We start from the raw sequence: 24,270 nt of genomic DNA on the forward strand, positions 1-24,270 counted from the left end.
TCACGTTTGTGTCTATCAAATGGAACAATAAATAAATATTGTGCAGGATTCTTTTGTCTATGGGGCAAAAATAAGTCTTAAATCCTTAGAAAATTTAGAGTAGGCAATCATTCTCAAAGAATTCTCTCCTGAGCAGTGGTTCTCAATCTTTCGCATGGATCAGAATCACCTGAAGGGCTTGTTCAAACACAGATTCCTGGGTGCTATCCCCAGCAGTTTCTGATTCAGTGGGTCGGGGGTGGGGCCTGAGTGTCCATTTCTAACAAGTTCTCAAGTGAGGCCGAGGCTGATGGTCTGAAGGCCACACTATGAAAACCACTGAGCAGAGAAAACAAAGAAGCTACGTTCGTTAGTTGCCTACGATGACAAAAGTGTTTTACGTATGTAATATTATTTAACTAGTTACAGAATCTCATCAAGGGTATGATTATTCCTTTTATAAATGGGGAACCTGAGCTCAGAAAGACTGAGGAACTTGCCTGAAGAGATAATGGGATCAGGTGGCAAAACTACAATTCAGATCTCCTTCAAGTCTAAAGCCCTGTTTTTCTAGTACAACATACTGCTCCACGTTGGTAAAGGAGTGAAACGCATGCATCCTTTGCATGCCCATCTGGAAAGGAGACTGTACCAGATATAGAAAGTGATTTGTTCAGCTTAGTAGGGTGTTATCTAAAGGTCAGGGATTCTTCCTGAAAACTAGGCAAAGGCTCAGGGTCGTGGAGAGAATTCACTTATCTCCAAACTTCTGAAATAATCAAGGGTGAAGTGAATTACTGTATAATTAACAAAACAGGAAGAACATGTATTTAATATACTACTGAATAGTCCTTAATTACTAATATTTTATTATTCCTTACAGAAAAATGCACATTTAAATAAAAGTCCTTAAAAGAATAATCTCATTTCCACTTAAGTTGAAAGCATGATACTATTCTAAATGTCTGCTGTGTAGGCTACATCACCAATCAACCAATACTTACTCAGGTATTGAAGTAACACAGCATGACGGTCTTCAACAAAATACTCTGACAGCTACTACAACACTTATCTCCTTTCACAAAGAAAATCAAAAGCAATGACATACAAACAAAATAAGCAATTTAAATTTTAAGAAAAGTGGTACATTTTATAGTAAATAAATCGCCAAAAATGAAGTTGCCAATAACATAAACTTGTCACTTTGTTATACTCTATATAAAAAAGACACTGAGACACAAAATTATTGGACTGCAGACTTAAAATAGTTAATGAGGTCTACACTTCAGAATGACAAAAACCTCCACCCAACTCTGTATCTCTATCAAAACAAATATTTTATGTTAAGATTCCCTTTTAAATATCTATATACGTATTTCCATTTAATACTGTTAATCAAACCCACAGTCATATTTATTTAAATAAGAATTAAATAAACTGCCCCAAATGCTGATTTCATTATCACAAAACCTAAGTATTTTAAATCACAACTTCAGGATGGTATATTGTATACTTTGGTTCCTTAGACAACATTAACGAGCATATTTTTAAGGATATATTGTCATCTGTAGGTCAGGTAAAGCTTTATTAAATGGTAAACACTTTTAACAGTGCAGAAATACAAGTTTCAAAAACAAATACATTCAGAAGATCTGCTGTTCAAATAATATCTTTTCAAAACCAGGTGGAGGAGTATGATAAAATTCACTGAACTGGCAATCCAAAATTGCACTGTCATCAACTAGAGATAGAAAAAAAAGAAAATAAATTAGAAGCAAACACCTTAATTTGAATGAATACATAAATTATAAACTGTTTTCATAATGCCATAACATTAATAAGCAGGAAGAATAAACGCATCTGCTATCCAGGTTACAAAACATGATCCTATTGGGTAAAAATAACCACAATGAAGAATAAAATCTATCAAGAACACTGAAAGGAAATACATCAAAATATTACTAATAATTATTTCTAGATGATGTAAATATCAGTAATGTGAGTTTTTCCTTCCTTACCTACCCGTATCTTCTCAATTTTACACATTAAGATAAATTACTTCTTAAAAAATATTTTATTAAAAAAATTATAGATTCACAAAGAGTAGCAAAAATAATACAGAAAGTCCTGTGTACCCTTCACTCAGCTTCCCCTAGTGGTAACATCTTACACAACTACAGTACAATATCCAAACCAGAAAACTAACACTGATACTAACACTGTTCATTAGACTACAGGCCTTATTTAGCTTCTACATATTTTTACCAGCATTTACTCAAGAGAAATGAATGCATATATCCACATAAAGCCTTGTACATGAATGTTCACAGCACCTTTATTTGTAATGGCCAAAAACTGGAAACAACTAAATATCCATTAACAGGTGAAGGGAAAAAACAACTGTGATATATCCACACAATGAACAATACTACTTGGTAATAAAAATCAATGAATTGTTGATACATGCTACAACATGGATAAATCTTAAAATAATTATGCTGAGTAAAAGAAGCCAGACAAAAAAAGAATACAAATTGTATGATTCTATTTATATAATACTCTAAAAATGCAAGATAATCTGTAGTGACAGAAAGCAGATAGTGGCTGCATGGGGTAGGTGGGGAGAGGTGAGTAGAAAGCATTAAAAGGGGGCAGGAGGAAACTTAGGGGTGATGAATATGTTCATTATCTTGACTATAGTGATGATATGGGTGTTCACTTTATAGCTACTTGTTAAACTGCACATATATGTTTAATACACATTAGTATTTTATACTTAATAATAAATGCAGAAAAAAAGTTAAGTACTGGATTTGACATTCATGAATCACTAGTGATTTTAACAAGGGTGGCTTCAGTGAAGTGGTGGTAAAGGCACCAACACCGGTTGAAGAACAAGTGAACGATACAATATAAACAGTGATGGAAGCTATTCTATAAGAAATGCAGCCATATAGAGAAGGGTAAACAGAGGACTGGTGAGGGTACGAGTTTAAGGGAGGGTATTTTGGAATGAGAATGATTCAGAATGTTCAACAGACATTGAAGAGAGAGGTTGATGACATGAGACAGAGATGAAATAATGACAGTAAAGTCCCAGAGTCAGGGAGTTTGAAATCTAGACCAGAGACTGAGTTTTCTGAACATGAAGGGCACCACTTCCTCTAAGATGGGATGGGAAGAAGGCAAGACTGGAGTAGATCCAGAAAAGCTTCAGGAGGATGGGGAGGAAAGCTGGAGTTTACCACTGATGGTCTGTTTCTCTATAAACTGGAAGGGGAGGTCAATCTATGGAGAATGAATAGGGAATTCAAGAACTACAATGAAAGTCTGGAATGTGCAGAGATGTAACAACACTTTTCTTTAGTGTTATGCAGTGTTGTCTCTCCATAGGTTGAACGCAAGAACTGACAAAATGAATGACTGGATGGATCTAGGATTAGGGATAGGATAGAAGACAAAGGGTAAGGGAATTTGAATTTTATTTTTATCTTTGATAGTATCTGGCTAAAATATTTGATTGGACTGATTTATCAATTTCAATTTATAAAATACATTACTATATATAATTTATTACCTTTAACTTTATTACATTAAAAATAATGCCAAATCAAAGAAACAGTTTAGAATAAAAATCTCATTTGCTATATTCATTTATAACTCAGTCATTCTACTGATATTTATTTCATTTCTCAGACTAAACTATTTTGAATATTAAGCTACATTCCCATGTATTTAAGTAAATACATTTCTTTTAGGCTTACCCAATATTGCAAATACACTAACCTATATCAAGCTTAAAAATACACCTTTACATGCAAAGACATGCAAAGATATAGAAGGCAAAAATCACTGAAAAGTAATAATTTAGGAAAAAAGAAGATAAATGAAAACCTTAAAATAAAGCACAGGCTATGACTGTTATTATCAAATTATTAAATATTTTTATTTGTTACTGTATATTTTTCTGCCATTCCAAACAAACACTGCTATTTTTCCAGTAAGTTACTACAAAAAAGTTAACAATTTGTTTTTATTATGGCTCAAATCCTTAGATTAATTGATTAAAGTAATTAAATGAGAAAATGTTTTTAAAGCAACTAAAACCACAGGCAGAAAAATCATATACCTGTTGATTTAAAGTTGATAACATAAAAAATGAAGAATAGAGTGATAAAGGCACAGTGCTTATGTATATTTTTTATAAAGAGAGACACCTTATTTTTTAGAGATACAAATAAAATAGTTAAGAATAAAATGGTATAATGTCTGGCATTTGCCTCAAAATACTACAAGGAGGGGGAGATGAAGAACAGGAGGACTGCAGGGAGGGGATGAAACGTGACTGGCTACTAGTTGATAATTGTTTGAAGTTGAGTGATGGGTACATGAAAGTTAATTATTCTATTCTCTTCTATACATGTTTGAAATTTTCTGTAATAAAATTAAAGTAACTAACTGGTACAGAGTCATCTCTAAGTAACCCAATTCTTGGAGGGATACACTTGTACAGAAACTATAGTACTTACACATACATGGCTATCAAAAGCAAAACAATCAATATGAAACCATTCTAAGTCAATATTTCTCTCAGAAGAGTTTTAACATTTAGGTAATTTTATAAAGGTAACCAATGCTCAATCTACATGAAATTCCCATCCCTATTTCCAAAATATTCTTTACAATTACATTTCCTGGCCATCTAACCCTCTCTAACAAATGGCAGAAATATCTTTTTGTAAATTCCATAAAGCTTTTTGGAACTTTCTAGAATATAAGACTATATGATATAAAAGGGAATATGGTTATTGCATATTTAAGTATAATCATTGTATTTAGCAAGTTTACTTTTTAAATATATGGGGAATAAAAACTTTCCTTGGTCCTGTCAAGTGGGATTGTGATAACCTACTGAGTACACTACAGAGGTCCTTATTAACTTGTCCAGCCTTCCGAATGACAGTTATAAAGTTAATGAAAATGCTAAGCAAAAGTTAACATATATCTAATAATGTTTAGCAATATTTTAGCTTACCATAAACAACTGGATACACTGTCCCTCGTATACCTGATGCTGGACAATGCATGTTTTTTCCATTCAAATATACATTTAATTCTACATGGTCATATGTAATACCCTAGGAAGCAAAGTAAATATTAAAATGGGTAAAAATATACATGTTCCATAAAAACCTGAATAGCCAGAAAGCACTGATTGGGGAGCATGGAAACACAAAAAACTAAGCAAAAGGTCACAACAGCTTGTATTAAGGTTTACAATTAGGTAGAATTCACTTGAACTGAGCTAAAAAAAATTAGTGGTGATTATGTGGGGGGAAAAAGGTAAAATCCCGAGAGTCCACATTAAAGGTAAAACTAAATCTTAGTATTATATTCAGATAATCTGGATTTTATATTTTGAATATTAAGATGATATAAGTACTATATACTGTAAACAAAGAGACCTTTTAAACTCATATAGAAAACACTGCTCTTTATATACAGAATTTGATCTCAAGGGGGGAAAACAGTGAAGTTTTCACCATTAGGGATTATTATCTGTCACTGCTTTCAATTGTGATGAATTGTCTTATACAACTTATTTCCAAAAAGAAATGATATATTTCTGTATCTCTTTACCTTGGCTTCAAATATGTCAAGTGTATTACCAAGGTAAAGTGGGTATTTACAACTGCATATAATTGGTAATTAGTGTCAAGTTGAAAAATAGAAAAACAACAGCTCAAAAGACTTTAAAAAGACAATAGAATAAAAATATATTACTTTGTACATTATTAATGGTACACAAATCACAATTAATAACAATTATTATTATTAATGCTGGAAAACAAATAATCTGTATTATGTACCAAACACTATTCTAGGCACTTCATATTTACTCATTTAATCCTCGTAAGATAGGTATTTTTATTATCCCCATTTTACAGATGAGGTAGCTAAAGCACAGAGAGGTCAAATAATTTACCTGAGTTTGCACAGTTAGGAAGTGGCAGAGCTGGGATTTAACCTCATGCAGTATGGCTTCGGAAAACTTATTCTTAATTGCCACGCAATTCAAAACTTCAAAACTTTTAAGAACTTTTATACTTTTAAAACTCTCTTTAAGACTTTGTACAATATTTACTAATTGATGACAAAAAGAGAGCTTTACTTTGAAGAATTAAGAATAGACAGTGGAGACCTTTCAAAAACCATCACAGACCAAGAAGCAACCACTTCAAGGATTTCTGACTGTGGATAAATTATATGAACCTACAAGCTTTTAAAGGTAGAAAAACATCTTACAGATGATGTAGTCTTAACTCCCTCACTTTCCAGTTAAGATAGCAAAGGCCCAGATGAGTCAATGTGTTAAGTGCTATAAAAGATTCTCAAATCTTAGCAAGGCCAGGGTTAGACTAAACAGAAAGATAAATGCTGCTTTTGTTTCACTTCAGTTTACGTACTTAAATAATAAAGCTAAGTGATGGCTAGGATTAGCTTTTTTAATGAAGTCGTCTGTTTTCATTTAGAAAACATGATTACAAAAATAAATAAATAACATGATTCCATAAAAAGCAGTGTGTTACTCCCTTTACAGGATTACTGGGAATCTAGCAGTTCAGATCAGCAGGCTGTAGTCTGGGCACCCTTCCCCACCTGCTGGCAGCATCACCTACTGCAAGCAATCAAATTTTCAACCCCTCCCTCCAGCACCAATACCCAGCACCCGAGAGAGAAGCGAGGAAGGATGTGAGAACCCCTGCCCTCCAGCAGCAGAGTTTAAGTTCAAGTATTTTCTAACTTAATCTGTCCTTTTTTTTTTTTTTTTGGCTGTGCCACGTGCATGAGGGATTTTAGTTCCCCGACCAGGGATCGAACCCATGGCCCCTGCAGTGGAAGTGCTGAGTCCTAACCACTGGACTGCCAGGGAATTCCCTTAATCTGTCCTTTTATATGCTCTAGAAACTAGGTTTGATTCTCTCATAATGATACCGAGAAATGTGATGTGTTCTAAGGATTTATCAATAATTATTTGCAGGTTTGGTGAAGCGACTCTGAAATTAGACTGCCTGAGATCACTCCAAATAAGAAGTTATTACTTAACTTCTAATCTGTAAAATGGTAATAATACCACCTATTTCACAGGGTCATTAAGAGGATTAAACAATTTAATCCCTGCCAGGCACTTAAAGCCATTCTGGCCCATAATAGATGCTAGAGAAGTGTTTGCTATTATTATTATTGTTACACAGAATGTTTATGAAACTTCTCTGAAATTAAACTGAAAACAGCAATTTTAAAATGTAATCTGCACTTTTCTAAACTATATATAAAAGGAAAAAATAAGCATAAGCTGTTTCAGGAATGCCTCCCTGGTGCTGTAGTAGGCCCTGTTGGTACTATTATTACTGTATAAATACAATCATTTGGTTAGATGTTGAAAGCTTGTTTTTCTTGATTCTCCTGAGAGAATGGTATATGACTGAAATTCTACACATGAGAATGTTTTTCCTGTCTTATAATTCATTCCTCTTTTCCTATGCTATTGTCAGTAATTTAGTGAAATTTGTTCTCAAATGTTTAAACTAGGAAGATAAAGTTAATAGAGTAGGATAATGTTTTACTTTTCAGGATTCTGCTTATATTTCATCTTTTTGAGTCCTCCTTTTATCAGAATGGGCATAAAAACTCAAAGTCTAATTTATTTATTTATTTTAATTTTTGGCTGCATTGGGTCTTCATTGTTCTGTGTGGGCTTTCTCTAGTTGTGGCGAGCGGGGGCTACTCTTCGTTGCAGTGTGTGGGCTTCTCACTGCAGTGGCTTCTCTTGTTGTGGAGCATGGGCTCTAGGCGCACAGGCTTCAGTAGCTGCAGCACGTGAGCTCAACAGTTGTGGCTCACGGGCTCTAGAGAGCAGGCTCAGTAGTTGTGGTGCACGGGCTCGGTTGCTCTGCAGCATGCCGGATCTTCCGGGACCAGGGATCGAACCCGTGTCCCCTGCATTGGCAGGCGGATTCTTAACCACTGCGCCATCAGGGAAGTCCCTCAAAGTCTAATTTAATAATGCTGACAGACTAAAAATGACATTCTTAAATCTGTCAATTTGAGGTATCAGTCACCTCAGGGAATGAGACAGGAAGGCAAGAATAACATACAGTAGAAGTTCAGTATATCAACAAAGAAAAACATTTGTTACTGATTAACCTATCTTATGTTTGAATTTCATTTTTTAGTATAAACAGGTTGACGGCACCAACCTGACTTCAAGATTCTCTTCCACGAAATAACCATTTGAATAAGGGTGTTCTACATTATGGGTATCTGGCAATGACCTACAAACACAGAACCAACTATTCGAAAGGAAAAGCAGATTTTAAAAATGGTTTATGCCTTTAGTTTCCTTTAGTTAATTTAGGAAAAACATACTTTCAATAATTTACCTATTTGAAGACTCTTCTTCACTTTTTTTTTTTTTTTTTTTTTTGCGGTACGCGAGCCTCTCACTGTTGTGGCCTCTCCCGATGCGGAGCACAGGCTCCAGACACTCAGGCTCAGCAGTCATGGCTCACGGGCCCAGCTGCTCCGCGGCATGTGGGATCTTCCCGGACCGGGGTACGAACCCGTGTCCCCTGCATCGGCAGGCGGACTCTCAACCACTGTGCCACCAGGGAAGCCCCACATTTTTTAAATTGCATAAAAGATCAGACCATAATTAAAAATCATTTCCACATCTTCCTTCACTCTTTTCAAAATATTGTATACTTCTTTAATTCAATAACCTGGATTTACCTTGTCTGTTTTATCTTATTATTAGAAACTCTCTCTAATTGTTTACAGATTCCTTTCAACTTGGTATGAGAGCCAGGAACCGAAGTCTCTGCATAAGGAGACCCAAGAACTCTGTTCTCAGTCAATAGCTAATGGCCTGAACTCAGTGTATAAGGTTCTTGGACAACACTGTTTGAGAGGAAGTATCTGGAAAAAGGCAGAAAGGGATCTCTGGATTACATTTTCAATAGGGTGGCTTTGGTAGAGACTTAAATATATCTAGTTGGGAATAAAATCAGAGAAGTCAATAATATGTAACTCCTTCTATCCCCTGCTTTCCAAAAAAAGTTTTCTACAATCAAGCCTTAGAATATTGAGTCAGTTTTTTGAAGAGTTCTGAAAGTGAAGGAAGTTTAGTAAGGTTATGTTTAACGAGGACCAATGCTCCTGATAAAATGCTGTACTTCTTTAACAGAAGTTCATAACAAATTAAGCAATAAATGTCAAATTTTTCTCTAAGAGATCTCCAGCTGCAAAAATACCTAATATTTTCTAATATAAGGGTTAGCAAACTTTTAAAATTGTGGGCCAAGATTTCTTTTATGTGAGAGAAGCAGGAAATGATCAGCAGCCAACCTGTCATCAACTCTCCCTTAAATGGAAATAAGGGTTCACGCTTATTTTCCTGGCCAGTGGCAGCTCTAGAAAGGAGAAGGCAGTTAGGTAAGGCAGCAGCATCGACATCAAGTGCTCTCTTTGGAAAATGTACTACCTCATTAGATCCAATTCTGGTGCTTTGGAATTCAAACCACAAACTCAGAGGCAAAAGTAGAAATACTAAAAGCAGTTCAAGTTTAATAATTTACAGTGGAAAACAACTCCACAAGAAAACTCACCACCACGTCTCCCTCCTGTGGAAGGCTGTTTGCTGGCAGCCTATTTTTCTCCTCATTGTTGTGATATAGGGCTCCATCATTTCTCATCACCAGACTATGCACATCTCGGCCAAGAGGGATCTGATTCAAGTTAACTTTCTGAGTTGCAACACCAATACCCCAGATTCCTAAAAATATAATAATTTAAATGCTCCCCAAATCTGCAGTATACAAATATGAAAGGAGTTGTTTTTAAAGAAAGTGGCATATTATCACTAAACTATTTTTTTGTTAATGTTTAAAAAATTCTTTTAAAAGTAGTTTGCAAACTATACCATGTTCTCCTGCAGATGTAGTACAGCCTGGGAGATAAGCGAGTGGGCCCTGGAGTTGTACTACCTAGGTTTAAATTCTGACTTTGCTATGTCATCTTGGGCAAGTTACTTAACCTCCCCCTGCTTCCTCACCTGTGAACTATGGATTCTAACAGTACTATCCTCTTAAAGTTATCAGAAGATACAGCAAGATCATCCAAGTGAAGCACTTGCAACAGTGTAAGTATTAAAAAAAAATGGGTAAGTAAAGCACAGAGGAAGTATTTTTAAAAGATACTAACTATTGTCATTATTATTATTATTATTCTCTAAAAATATTATTAAAAAGCTACACAATGAATATAAATGGCCTGGGGTTCTATTTCAAGCACCACGTCTGAGAAGCAGGAATTTACTGTCTTTACTTTTTGCATCTATAATATGTGACAAATAATATATGACCTGGTCAGTATCATGGAGAGGAGAAAAATAATGATAAAGTGTAAAATCATTTTCTTATCCAATACCTTAAGTTCATGAGTTTAAAACCTTTTGGTCTAAATTGACTTTTAAAGCAAGCAGCTCTCTTCTTAATCTAACAGAATACCTACAACTCCCGGTTACATCTCAAAGGGTTTCCTTCTCAGTTTTTATCAAAATCAGTTAGGAGAAATTCTATAGATCAAAGAATGTTTGAAGACCATGTTGTCAATCAATCAGTTTTCCTGGATTGAGTGAGACCATCAGAAAGCTGCATGTCTGGACTTCACTGTCTTGGCCTCCTAAATAATTTGATTATATAATTTATCCTCCAAGGTGGGACAAGAGTGACAGCAAGTGATAATACTAATTTCATGGGACAACAGTTCTAGACAGGGTTACAGAGTCCCCTTACTCCTAAAGAACTGTGCACACTGTGATACACTTGGGCACAACTGCCTGAAGCTTTCATTGAGGGAACAATGCTACAAACTCCAATAATGCACTTATTCTAGAGATATTATTGAGGATAGCACCCTTTATAGAAAATCCACATAAAAATTTGTATTACATTTCAGGCTCAAGGAACTATCTGCTTCTCTTGAGAAAAGGTATGTTATACTTGAGAAGATTACAGTAACCAGAGACATTATGCAGCCAGTGAGTTAACTTACAAAAGAATGGAATGGAGGACAGATTCAAATTTATTTCACACACTTAAGAAAAATCAGTATTTAAAATGAATTTAAAAAACAAGCCCCAGAGGAATATTTTATGTCATTCAAGTAAGAGTAAGAGCAGAATTAATTTACTCCACTCTAGATTTCCAATTCTGTACGTATATTACTCATGCCATGTTTCACTAGACATTTCTTTATAATAAAGCCTTAAAAAAATTTCCCCATATTCAACACTGCCACAAGTTAACTAATTAATAACTATCATAATACTCATGTAGAATTGCTATACAACTAAAGAAACTTCAGAATTAAAAAAAATTTTTTTTAATTTTTAATTGAAGTATAGTTGATTTACAATATTGTGTTAGTTTCAGGTGTACAGATTCATAAATTTTTAAAGAGACTTTAGACTTCTATCAGAATTCTAAATCTGCCAATTGCTTCAGAAGACACTGAATCAGGGAATCTTAACAAGAGTTAAGAGAAAACCTCAGGATCATAAGTTTAATTTTATCCTAAGATAAAACAGCAAGACTCTACACCTTATATGCTTGACCAAATGAAATGGTTCATCTAGCTGCCACTAATAATTAACCATATTAATAATAATGCTTGTGCCTTAAACTGAACCAGTATGTCGTGTCTTTTAAACACTTTCATATATATAGCTCATGTGAGGCAGGAAGGGCAGCTCCTGTAATCCATTTTATAGATGAGAAAACTGAACCTAATATAACGAAATTGACTAATTAAACCAGGATCACACAATAAGATGTGGAAGAAAATGGTCTTCTAAGTAAGCGTTTGGTGTTTTTTTAATTACCTCATTAATCTTTTTCATATATTGAAAATTACTCCTCATATTTTGAATAATTAGGACTTTTAATAGTCAAGTACCATTATACCAACCTGTGGACTGGATTTTGAATTCAAAGTAGCTTTTGTTTTGATGTAAAGGTGCACTGGCTAAACAACCTCCTGTTCCACATATTCTTCTTCCATTTTTTACAATGACAACATCCGTTCCTAAACAAAAGAATATAGACACTGTGTAAAGTTTTACATTCTCTTAACCAACAATCAAGGTTAATTTGTTTCACTTTTAACTCTTGGTCTCCAAAAAATAGGGAGACTATATATACTTTGAAATATAAAAATACTGATAAATTATTTAAAATATTTAATTTACTTTTTTCCTGGGAGAACATTAATATTAATTTGTGGCTAGAAATCTTGTTTAATTAGGCAGTTTCAAATAATAATTCTGAATTATACTGAATATTTGAAACACTTTTAAGGTAGAAGTAGACTTTTTTTTTTTTGGCTGCACCATGTGTCTTGCGGGATCTCAGTTCCCCGAACCCCGGACCACGGCAGTGAAAGCCCAGAATCCTAACCACTAGGCCACCAGGGAACTCCCAGAAGCAGACTTTCTTAAATTTTAGCCAATGAATCAATTTGATGATTTCATAAATATCTTGATTTAAATAAAAACATAAACACTTGAAAGAAACTGGCAAATTAGTACCATTTTCAGTTCAATCTAAACAAACCAATCTGCTAAAAACTGACTGAATGTCTACTAGGTACAAGGTCCTATGCTAGTGCTTTGGTCAAGTAAGAACTGAAGATGAATGGAACACAGAAAGGAACATACATCTATGTTCTTGAAACAGCTGACACGGGGCTTCCCTGGTGGCACAGTGGTTGAGAATCTGCCTGGCAATGCAGGGGACACGGGTTCGATCCCTGGTCCGGGAAGATCCCACATGCCGCGGAGCAACTAAGCCTGTGCACCACAACTACAGAGCGTGCACTCTAGAGCCCAAAAGCCACAACTACTGAAGCCCACGCACCAAGAATCCATGCTCCGCAACAAGAGAAGCCACCACAATGAGAAACCCGCACACCACAACGAAGAGCAGCCCCCGCTCACTGCAACTAGAGAAAGCCCGCACACAGCAACGAAGTCCCAACTGAGCCAAAAGAGAAAAAAAAAATGGGGCTTCCCTGGTGGCGCAGTGGTTAAGAACCCGCCTGCCAATACACGGGACACGGGTTCGAGCCCTGGTCCGGGAAGATCCCACATGCGGCGGAGGGGCTAAGCCCATGAGCCACAACTACTGAGCCTGCGCTCTAGAATCCGCGAGGCACAGCTACTGAGCCTGCGTGCCTAGAGCCCGTGCTCCACAACAAGAGAAGCCACTGCAATGAGAAGCCCGCGCACCACAACGAAGAGTAGCCCCCGTTCGCCACAACTAAAGAAAGCCCGGGCCCAGCAATGAAGACCCAACGCAGCCAAAAATAAATTAAAAAAAAAAAAAAGAAATTGCTGTCATGGAAAAATGCTAATTTTAGGATTTTAAAAATGTTTGTAAGATAGCTGCTGTCAATCATATTGCAAATATGTAAACAAGATTTCAACATCATTAAATGCATTGTATTTTCATGGAAAATTTTAGTTCAAGTAACATTTGATAGATGAGAGTGAGAAAAAGTCTCTTCATAATGTGACTCCAATACCAATTCTCTTCCAAATATTGATTTAGGAAAGCTTATCAGAGAACGTGAAGAAAGTTAACAAAATTCTAATACGTAAGAAATATCCCGTAACATCGAGGCATGTGATTCCCAAGATCCGTAACCAGTATGACTTTTCTGGTAGTAAGTGTACAAGCCAAGCAGATCTGGCTGTGAGAACTGTAGGGAACTCCTTCAGAGGGGGTTAAATAAAACTAGAACATAGTAACAAAAGGTATTAACAGGGAGGCAGGTCTCTCATTAACTCACTGTTGAATTCATACTTAAAAAATTATTTGGGACAAATACATAAGAGAAATACCAAATTTTCAGATTTTATCACAATTCTAAACTGGTTGATTTAAGAAGGACACTCTCTTATTTAAGGTAAAACTAAGATCCTATTATATGATTATTAAAAACTTATTAGCATCCTTTTTTTTTTCTAATTACAAATGTTAAACCGCAAATTCTGGGAAAGTGTCTTTATACATAATTTACATCTGGCTGCCCCATATACCTCAGCAGTTTCAACTGGAGAACATCCAGGGCCCAGCTCCTCCTTGATGGCAAAGACCATGGAGTGCTTGGCATCCAGCAGACGCTCGACAAATAACTGATACAGAATTGAATGAATATGCTCTGCTAAGTACTGTGAAGTGGACATGTAGTATCTGTTTTCCCTTTCCCAACAGACTTTGCTCTGGAGATCAAAACAGTTCCAAGGAAGCTGACTCAATCTCTGGTTTCAGGGGTACAGCTTTGACCTAGGTTAAGTTAATCAGTGCATTCCACATTTCCTGGCCACACTGACTGAGTGAAAAACGGTTATATGACCTAAGCCACTACCATCAGAGATAGTCTCAGGACTTTTGCAGAGAGAATGAAGGGATAAAGATTCTCTCATTCTTGCTGGATCTGAATGAGGAAGCCTACAGCCCAGGGAGAGGCTGCAAGTTATCATGGATGCCAGCCTTCAGGAACAAGCAGCAGAAGACAGAGGAAAGAGATGAAAAGAAGCTCAGTCCTTAGCAGCACTGAGTCTTCCTGAAGATAGTGCTGCTTTTGTACTTTTTAAATTTACATGAACCAATAAATTTCCTTCATTGTTTCAACTGTTTTGAGTTGCAGGTTTTACAGCTTGTAACTGAAAGCATCCTAAGTGAAAAACATTTCAAAGAACTACGCAAATAAATGTTTTCTTTTTTTTCATACCCAGCAATACTTTTTGGTTCTCGTACATATCTGAGTTGGAACCACAGAACCAACTCTGAATATGCTATTATTCTCTTACTTCAATCTCATTTCTTATCTCCAAGGCATTCTGCTAGGTACTGAGATGTTTTATACAGAAAGATGGATATATTCACAGAACATTTTAGAGTGTTTGTGAATCACTGGAGAATTATCTTAAGCTTATTCCATTTCTCTTTTTTAAGTACAAAGATATCCTACACTTGGATCTATGTGATTTGTACAGTTTCATTAATTATCAAGATTGCTTAGAAAGCCAAGGCAAATTTGAGTATAGCCAGAACACATATAAACATAGCCAAAGTGTATTTTTTAAAAAACATTAGACATTTCCAAATGAACGGCATCCCTTTCAAAGTAGCTACCTTGGAAGACATTTATTTCTAAAAAGTCAATTCACAATTAAATATGGAGGTTGTGGCAAAAATGAGGATATTTATAAAAACTGCTCCACAGAAAATCCCAAGAGAAATTCCAAATCGTTTTAAGTGATGCAGCATCACCAAAGTAAGTGACAACTTTGAAAGAGACAACATTCATTTGCATATGACGTGTATAGACTATTTTCTTAACAAAAAACGGCAATCACATTCTTTAGGTGACCTAATACAGCCTTTCACATATCCAAATACATGCATACTCACTCAGTGTGCTTCTCATATTTCAACTTAAGATCAACTGATGCTTGAAACCTGTTCCTAACTTGATGAGCCTCTCCTCTTATATTATTTGCTTTCTAAAATCATGCTTCTTCTGTGATTGAAGAATTTGAATTTACTGGAAGACAGGTTAAGAAAAGTTTCCACGCAGATGGTAATGGGGGATGACATTACTGAAAGATGCTGGGCAGCTCTGGAAAAAGGAGAACATAGTGGAATGAGTACAAGTGACCGGTTCTTTGTGGAAGAAGAGACTAGAGAAAAGGAATACTTTAAAGAGCAGATTGTAGTAATTCAGGAGTTTGGCAGTAGAGATAGAAAGAGCTAAAGCTGACCATATGCTCCAGGATCTACGCGTGGTTTTCCTTTACTGTGTTCCTAGCGTCTAAAACAATGCCTACCGTATAACATCAGCCAATAAATATCAGTTGGGTGAACGAATAAATGAAATGGAAACATTTTCTGAGGGAAATTATAGAATTTGAACATCTGTCTATAAATGATGATGAATAAGAAATAAAGAGACATACATACATATATATTTATGTATCAGGGGTCTATATTATACTTGGGATATCTAAGAATTAAAATACCCACATACAAAGTGGTAAACAATGATCACATCTGTGATTTAGTACATGCTACAGACATATAATGAGCAGAGTATTTCCAGAATTATAGAGAATCTGGGCGGGAGAGGGTTTTGCTATAAATATTAAGAATTCCCTTTGTTATTTCAATGCACTGTCCTTTAGCCAAAGAGAGATGTGGGGAAAACTGAAAGTGCAGATGTATACTTTGAAGAGAATAATCCGCAAAAAAAACAGTACTCTGAAGTAATTATAGTGGGAAATCTCTCCTTCTAGAACCATATTCCAGAAGCATGGAACTACATGGGACAAGTCTAAGAACAGAAATAATCAGGTGGTAAAAGAGGCTACAGAGGGGAGGAGAAGAACGTTAGGAGAGAAGCTGTAAGCTCATTTGACAGTGGAAGGAAAAAACATAGATGCGAAGAAGCAAAGCGCTGTTTTATTTCTGCAATAGCCTGACCTGCTGGGAAGAGGCCGGTCAGGAGAAATTACAACACCTCTAAGCGTGACTAACAGGGGTCGGACAGTGGGAGGTTTTCGTTGAAATGACAGGTTCTGACCTGAGCGGTGGCTTCAGGCTTCTGCAACTTGCCTTGTTTTGACTTTAGGAGATGAGAGGAAAATCATTTCCAATAAAACAACCGATAAATGATGGGCTAAGAGAAAGCTGTCAGGGCAGAGGAAGGAGCCGAGGACAGCTGAAGCTTTCCGAAAATGTGTGGGACTGGACTGGAGCTAGGCAGTGGAGCATTGTAGGAGGAGAACAGAGTCCTCCCCACTCCCCTCGAAGGTGACGTCTTACACGAGTCCCAGGAGGCGGCAGCCGGGAGGACACTGCTGTGGAAACGGGTAGGTCCACACACCCATCTTCCCAAGACAGGAGCTGACAGGGCTGCGCAGCTCTGAACGCAGAGCCGAGCCGAGGTGGGGTCGGCCGGAGTCTGGAGGAGACCCGCGAGGCCAAACCGGGTCCAGGGCAGCGTCACAGGGTGAGGGACAGGGCGCGGAGCCCGGCGGGGCCCGGCAGCGTGCGGTCCTCGTAACTCCAGGCTGACCCCGACCAGCCGCGCCCGACCCGGGGTGGGCCACTGGGTCTGGGGAAGGGAGAGCCCTTACCCATGTGCTGCGTGTCCAGCTGCACGGCCGGCATCTCCTTCAGAGGGATGTGGCCCGTCCCGCCATCTCTGCAGCACCGCAGGCAGCAGAACACCGAGGCGGCCATATCTCAGGGACCTCCGACGCCGCCGCCACCGCCTACCGCGCCTAGACCGCGGCGACACCACCCCCCACCCCTCTGCTCCGCCTCCCGCCCCCTCCCGAGGGCCGGAGGGCGTCTGGGTGGAGCGCGGAGGCCGGTACCGCGACGCCGCAGGCCGGGAGGGCGCAGCGCAGGCTGAGGCGAAGCCAGCTAGGGCGGAAGATACGGAGGACCGGCTGGAGGGGCGGGGCCGAGCCGGGGGGCGGGGCTAGTGGCGAGGCGAGGCGGAGCGCGTGCCGGACGGGCGGGCGACGGCGTGCGCCTGCGCGCAGGAGACTTTTCCTTTCGGGCCGCCCAGTCTGTGTGCCGATATTGACGGCCGCGCGAGCTTGTCTGGTCTCTACGGAAGCTCAGGGGTCTTCGGGTGCTGTATTCCTAAAACTGTGTCCCGCACTTAGACGTTATCTTTAGGGATGAGTTGACAGAGGCAAATCTGGCTGGGGGAGTGGGAGCTGATTTAGAAGAGCCCCACGGTTTCCCCCGCGCGCCCAGGAGTGAGAGAAATTTGCCTCCTGGGAGAGCCTCCGCCACACACCCCCATCACGCCCCCACTACCGTGGCGGGTTTCTGAAGAGTTTTCTAAAGTCCTAAACAGACGCACACGGCCCGGAAGTAATGGCTGTTAGTGACTGCACCGTGGATATGCACCCGGCGCTCTAAATTGTCGGTCCTGCTGCATTTTAGGTGCAGAGATGGGCGTTCCGTGACCTTTGGTGCCGCGCGGCCGCGGGAGCCCAGGAAGCCACCTCGGGAGGGGACCTCTGGGGCGGGGCGGGGCGGGAGGGCGATTCTTGACCGGCGTCTAATAGGCTCACCCTGTTCGTGGACAGAGGATTCGGATTCTCATGAGTGTGATGGGAACTCGGAGGCAGTGGTAAGGCTGCGGGGCCTCCAAGGGAAGTACTCAGTTCCTACCGCGTGTTCTTTCTTGCGTCCACGTAGGATCCTCCCGTGGCGAGCGCCTGTCATCTCCGTGCTTACTTAGATCATCCGCCCCTGATCCATTTTTGCATCTTATGATATCATTTGGCGTCTGGAGATGGTCTGGGACAACCTCTAGAATTAACCTGGCTCAAACCTCTGTTCCCAAATAAGGTTTCCATCCTGAAGTCTTCCCCAGGGTTCAAGTCTTGTGAAACTGGATGCGAAATGCCCCCTTAGTATGTAATGGGTTCCTCTACACAACTTTTTAGTGACCTGAGTACAAATATCCTTTATGGAGAATTTTTCTCCTCAGAATAGGAGAATTTTTTCTGGGTCCTGGGTCTCTGATGTTTATACAAATGGTGTTTTCATTACAATACTTACGAAAACCTCCAAGTTTTGTACTTGAGATTTAGTTATCATAGGATTGGTAACCAAGGTGATTACTGAACCCCTCACTGCCTATAAAGTACTTTCTTGGTAATCACTTTACACATGAAATTTTATTTTACTGAAAACCTTGACCAATATTCTGAGAAGTGTTAACGTTCTAGTTTTTTCCATTGGGAAGGAGTGGGGAGTTGAATAGAATGCTGCAGAAACAAAAATTTTCTGCCTGTGTGTGAGGTAGGCACTCTTTCACATCTGTATCTAATTGAATTCTTGAAAGGTTTGAGAGTGAATATTGTCTCTACTTACAGATGAAGAAATAGGCTTGGAGGGATTAAATAATTTGTGTAGCCTCAGATGACTAGGAAATAAACAAGGTAGGATTCAAAACCCATCAGTCTGACTCCTAAGCCTGTATTTGCTCCACCAGATCATGCTGCCTCAAACTCTGAAGTTCTAACTCTTGCAATTAATGCTACAATCCTCTTAAATGTGCTCTCAGTTCAAAATGCAGATGTGTGCTTTATTTTTGTATGTTTCATTAATCTCTAAACTGGCCATAAACTTCCATAACTCATGTGTTTAGACAATAAAATAAAATCAGTTGTTATAAGGTAAAATATTCAGAAATATTATTAAAAGTAGTTCATACATGTATTAAATATATAATAAACATTCAGGCCATTCAAGTTAGTCACATCTTCAATGAAAAGCCAGAGTCTTGGGCTTCCCTGGTGGTGCAGTGGTTGAGAGTCCGCCTGCCGATTCAGGGGACACAGGTTCGTGCCCCAGTCCGGGAGGATCCCACATGCCGCAGAGCAGCTGGGCCTGTGAGCCATGGCCGCTGAGCCTGCACGTCCAGATCCTATGCTCCACAATGGGAGAGGCCACAACAGTGAGAGGCCCGCATACCGCAAAAAAAAAAATAATAATAAAAAAATAAAAAAAATTAAAAAGCCAGAGTCTTAGATGGCTGTGAATTGGCCATTACTGTAGAGACAAAATTGCCCTAGTCTTTCCTGTCTAGAAAAGTAATTTGCTGGGGCACTGCCCAGTGAACTTTGCCCCCATTATAGCAACTCAAGTGTACTCAGCAGTATGAAGCAAGCAAAACTGGTTAACTCCTGAGACAGACTTCCCTGTCTTGGCAGATGAATGCCATCCATGAGCTCGCAGACCTTATTCCTTCTTATATCTGAGATTCTATTATCCTTTCATTATTATTTTCAAAGAAATTAGCCTTTCTTTTTGAACAGCACAATGTTAGAGCTATTTTGACAGTCTTTCACAGCTATCACTTTAAATAACCATCACAAATAAACCCTACAAAAAGTTTCCTAATAGTTAGTTAGAAGGTCGTTTATCTATGTCAAAAGCAATAACAGAGAATGACTACTTGAAAAAAAAGTCTATCTGCTTCAGCGACACTTGCCAGGAACTCAAGAACTGATAGGACAATAATGTAAAGCATGTGCTTCCGAGTTGACTTTAACATCGTGCTCAGGATTTTCTTTAATGATTTTTATGCCAGCCAGACATCTCCTGTTAGTCAACTCTACTCCCTGTACTGGGTCATACAAAATGGTTTCTTTCTTAAAAACTCATTTATCAGTGTATTAAGCCAAACTTCTTTTCTTGGAGTAATCCAAGCCACATTTGTGATCTTTTAAAAATCAGAAACTCAGACCCCTAAAAACTAACAATGTTACTAGAGCCTTGATCTATTCATTATTATAATTTTGAGTAACTGACATTTATGTGGTGCTTACTGTTCCCAGTCACTGTTCTAAGTACTTTTTATAAACTAATTTAATCCTTGTAGCAACCCCATGAGGTCAAGCTGTCTTCCACTTTACAGATGCAGAAGCTGAGGCAAAGAAAAGATAAGAAATGTGCCCAAAGTCACATAGGCAATAAGGGAAGTTGGACTCAAACCCAGGCAAGTCTGGCTCTAGAGTCTGTGTTCTTAGCCGCTATGCAAACTGCCTCCCTAGGGTGCTATATATTTAAGAATAAATACCCAATTTTCTTTTTGTTTCCTTCTCTCCCTTACTTCAGAAGTTGATATTTGATATTTCAATTTACCAGGCAGGGACTTCCCTGGCAGTCCAGTGGTTAAGACTCCTCGCTCCCAATGTAGGGTTTGATCTCTGGTCAGGGAAGATCCTGCATCCCGTGTGGCACAGCCAATGAAATGAAATGAAATGAAATGAAATGAAACAAATTTACTTGGCATTAGTTGCACTCATTTAATCTGGGTTTGCTGAATTATAAGGTATATTACCGATATTCAACAACCAAAAATAAGGCAAATAGCATTGAAACACTTTTACTTACAACAGATTGACATTAGTCATGTTGCAGCTTTGCTGTCAGCAGCAGCGTAGAACATTTTCCAGCAGTGTCCTTCATCGGTTGTCTCTAGATGGCCCAAAGAAAAGGATATTTAGTACTTTCAATTGTTAAGACACTTAAGCCAGGTTGAGATGGAAAATACAGAGCTCTAGCATTAGGAAAGAAAAAGAAGATGGGGTAAGATAAAGGAATTTGATAGAGGTACAGAAAAGTAAGAATAATCGAGGATAAAGCAAAACAATTTTTTAATATTAAAAAGGAAGAAAAAGAAGCCAATAGCAAGTGCTCTATAAATAAAGGGCCAGGGAGTAAAAAATGTGATTTACCAAAAACTTTCAACCTGGAAGAAGTGCACCTTCATCTCCTTCCCTTCTGTGGATGATAAAGCAGGCTATCCTTATCATGAAGTGCCTGTTCAAGTCTTTGCCTTTTTAAAAAAACTGAACTGTTGTTTATTCATATTGATTTGTAGGAGTTTTTTTTTAATGTATTCTGGATAAAAGTCTTCTGTCAGATATAAAATTTTGTGAACATCTTTGAAAACAACCAGGACCCTGTGGGGCCCTCCTGGGCACAAAAGTCTTTCTGTGTCCTCCGTTTTTATATTTGCAGGAAAAAGACTTCTGTCTCCTAGACTGACCTTAGTGAATACCAAAGAGCAGATTCAAACAGTTGCTGATCAGGGAAGTAAGGGGATGCAGAAACAAAGGAGGAACAATCAAAAAACTATAGTGCAGGATCATGGTTCCTCCTCAAGGGATATACGTGTAACAATACCCTTGAGTTCTGCAGGAACTAAGGTCCCCACCCAGGTAGAGGATGATAACTTCAGGCTGAGCTGCAAGATTATTGGAGCACCGCCCTGTTACCTCACCACCAACCAATCAGAAGAAAGTCTCACACCCTGCAGCCCTCACCCCCAATTTTGCCTGTGTAAGCTTTTCCCCCCAGACCAGGGGAGTTCGGGGTTTTGGAGCATGAGCCACCCATTCTCCTTGCATGGCCCTGCAATAAACCTTTCTCTGCTCCAAACTCCAATGTTTTGGTTTGTCTGGCCTCACTGTGCGTTGGGCACACCAACTTGTGAACTTGTGTTTGGTAACATTTTCTCCCAGTCTGTGGCTTGCCTTTTTGCTCTTTTAGTAGTGTCTTTGATGAAGCTCTTAATTATAATTAGATCCAATTTGTCAATTTTTTTCCTTTATAGTGAGTGCCTTTTGCATCTGTTCAAGAAATCTTTCCCTACCTATGAGTTTACTCTTAATTTTTAAAAGTCAGCATTGATCACCACATTCATTGATTTATGGAATCTCTCACTAGGAATTTTGGCTAATAAGCTTTGTTGATAAACAGCGCGGGCTCAGTAGTTGTGGTTCACAGGCTCTAGAGCACAGGCTCAGTAGCTGTGGTGCACGGGTTTAGTTGCTCTGCAGCATGTGGAATCTTCCTGGACCAGGGATCAAACCCCTGGTCCCCTGCACGGGCAGGTGGATTCTTAACCACTGCACCACCAGGGAAGTCCCTGGTGTTACATTTTAGGTTAGCTCCTAAATTTTGATTGCTGATCAAAGTAGCTTAGTATTTCATTTGTTGTGCACTCAATAACATTGGGAAAGAGTATACTTTTTCTATGAAATAATTTTTAAGGGTTCACTATTTGACAAACCCTATATGTCTATTGTCAATAAGTTTTAAAATAACATTTCTTTTTTTACATATAGGCAGTAAAACCTCATAGTCACACAGGTTATGTTTGTATACTTACATATTAACTATAATTCATCATACAGGTGATTTTTGACATCTTAATGATTTATTTCAAAGCTGTATCATTGCTTAATGGAATAGGAGAAATTATTTCATGTGAATTTCCTTTAATTATCGTACCAATAATTTATTTTCATATAAATTCTTCTCCAACATTATGTGGCTCTTCCCATTTTGTGATTGTGCCATTCTGTAAGGAACAAGACTTTTATCCTTTTAATTAAAAGATTGAAAAAAATTCCAATCAGATTATGATGGTTTTCTAACATTTCCTTTAAATATCAGAAATATTATATATTTTGCCAACTTTATCAATATTTCTCTGTAAAATGAACACTTAATCTTGATGGTTTCATTGCTTCACTAGAAAGGCATATTGGCACAATGGGTACTTTATCTGTGAGCAAAGTTATGAAACACAACTTCAAATAGCTAACTGAATGTTACCATCTCTTTTTTTAATATTAGACATTTTGAAATAAGAGCCAAATAAGAATGTTCATATATGTATATATTTACCATATATATATATGTATATATATATGCAGTTCTCACAACAATGAAAAAATGGAAACTATTCTGGCTAATGCAATTGGATGGGTGTTAATACTAATCACCAAGACACCAAGGTTTTCTCATTTGTTGTCTTATTAAACCTTCACAACGACACAGTCGAAATTATGATCCACATTTACAAGATGTGGAAATGGAGATTGAGAAAGATTAAGTATCTTAACCAGAGGCATAACTAATAAGTGCTAGAACCAGAAATCAGGACTACTTGCTTCTTAAACAGGTGTTCTTTCAGTGTTATCTTTCGGCATTTGAGGGTATATAGAGTAGAGCTTAGATTAGTCAGACTAAGGCCATGACTATACATTATGACTAAAATCTTAGATGGATTAGTTGTGGGGGAATTTCTTAGTTACATTAAATGGAGGTGATTATTAGACTTGGAAATTAAGTAACAAAATTTCTGCCCTTAGATTTAATTTAATAAACTCACACATGACGGAGATTAGCTTCCCAGGAGAAGTAAATCAAAAGACGATATATGACCAGAGAACATCAGGTGAGATGTTCTTGATAAAATCCCACAGAGACCAAACTGGACTGAGTTGAGGAAGGACGGCAAAGGTGGGAATTCCCTGGTGGTCCAGTGGTTAGAACTCTCTGCTTTCACTGCCGAGGGCATGGGTTCAATCCCTGGTCAGGGAACTAAGATCCCACAAGCCGCGCGGTGTGGCCAATTAAAGTTGTTCTGTGTGTAGATCAGTGAATAAAGCTACAATTGAAAAAAAAAAAAGAATAGCAAAGGTGCCTGAGAAGAGGCCAGTGAAATAGGATGAGAAGCAGGAGAGATTCTTGTGTCAAAAACCAAATGAAGAAAGGGTTTCAAGAAGGAGGGAGTGAACAATTGTGTCAAATGCCACTGAGAAGATGGATAAAA

General features: G+C 38.2%; 1 protein-coding gene across 2 annotated transcripts; it reads right to left on the reverse strand.

Annotated features, from left to right (window-relative positions):
• Positions 1–1,547: 1,547 nt before the first annotated feature.
• On the reverse strand, positions 1,548–17,553 carry SPRYD7 (SPRY domain containing 7). 2 transcript variants are annotated; one of them, XM_033436882.2, is made up of 6 exons: positions 17,243–17,387; positions 15,519–15,726; positions 12,010–12,126; positions 9,648–9,814; positions 5,015–5,117; positions 1,548–1,720 (listed from the first exon to the last, which is right to left on the reverse strand). In XM_033436882.2, the coding sequence occupies exons 2-6, from the start codon at positions 15,532–15,534 to the stop codon at positions 1,623–1,625; spliced, it is 501 nt and encodes a 166-aa protein (XP_033292773.1). In that variant the 5' UTR covers positions 15,535–15,726; positions 17,243–17,387; the 3' UTR covers positions 1,548–1,622. The 2 variants fall into 2 exon arrangements, with proteins under 2 accessions (XP_033292773.1, XP_004274659.1); XM_004274611.3 differs by lacking the exon at positions 15,519–15,726 and having other exon boundaries at positions 17,243–17,553.
• Between the last annotated feature and the right edge of the window lie 6,717 nt (positions 17,554–24,270).

The sequence above is a fragment of the Orcinus orca genome, chromosome 18 (genome assembly GCF_937001465.1).
Source record: "Orcinus orca chromosome 18, mOrcOrc1.1, whole genome shotgun sequence".
NCBI classification, from domain to species: domain Eukaryota; kingdom Metazoa; phylum Chordata; class Mammalia; order Artiodactyla; family Delphinidae; genus Orcinus; species Orcinus orca.

Bases quoted from the DNA above. Each gene is read 5' to 3' on its own strand.
- SPRYD7 (XM_004274611.3), bottom strand. From the start codon at position 17,348: ATGGCCGCCTCGGTGTTCTGCTGCCTGCGGTGCTGCAGAGATGGCGGG. The intron at 12,127-17,242 runs GTAAGGGCTCTC...TCTTTTGTTTAG, and splicing joins GCTGGACACGCAGCACATGG to GAACGGATGTTGTCATTGTA. The intron at 5,118-9,647 runs GTGAGTTTTCTT...TTTGCTTCCTAG, and splicing joins CACAGGAGGGAGACGTGGTG to GGTATTACATATGACCATGT.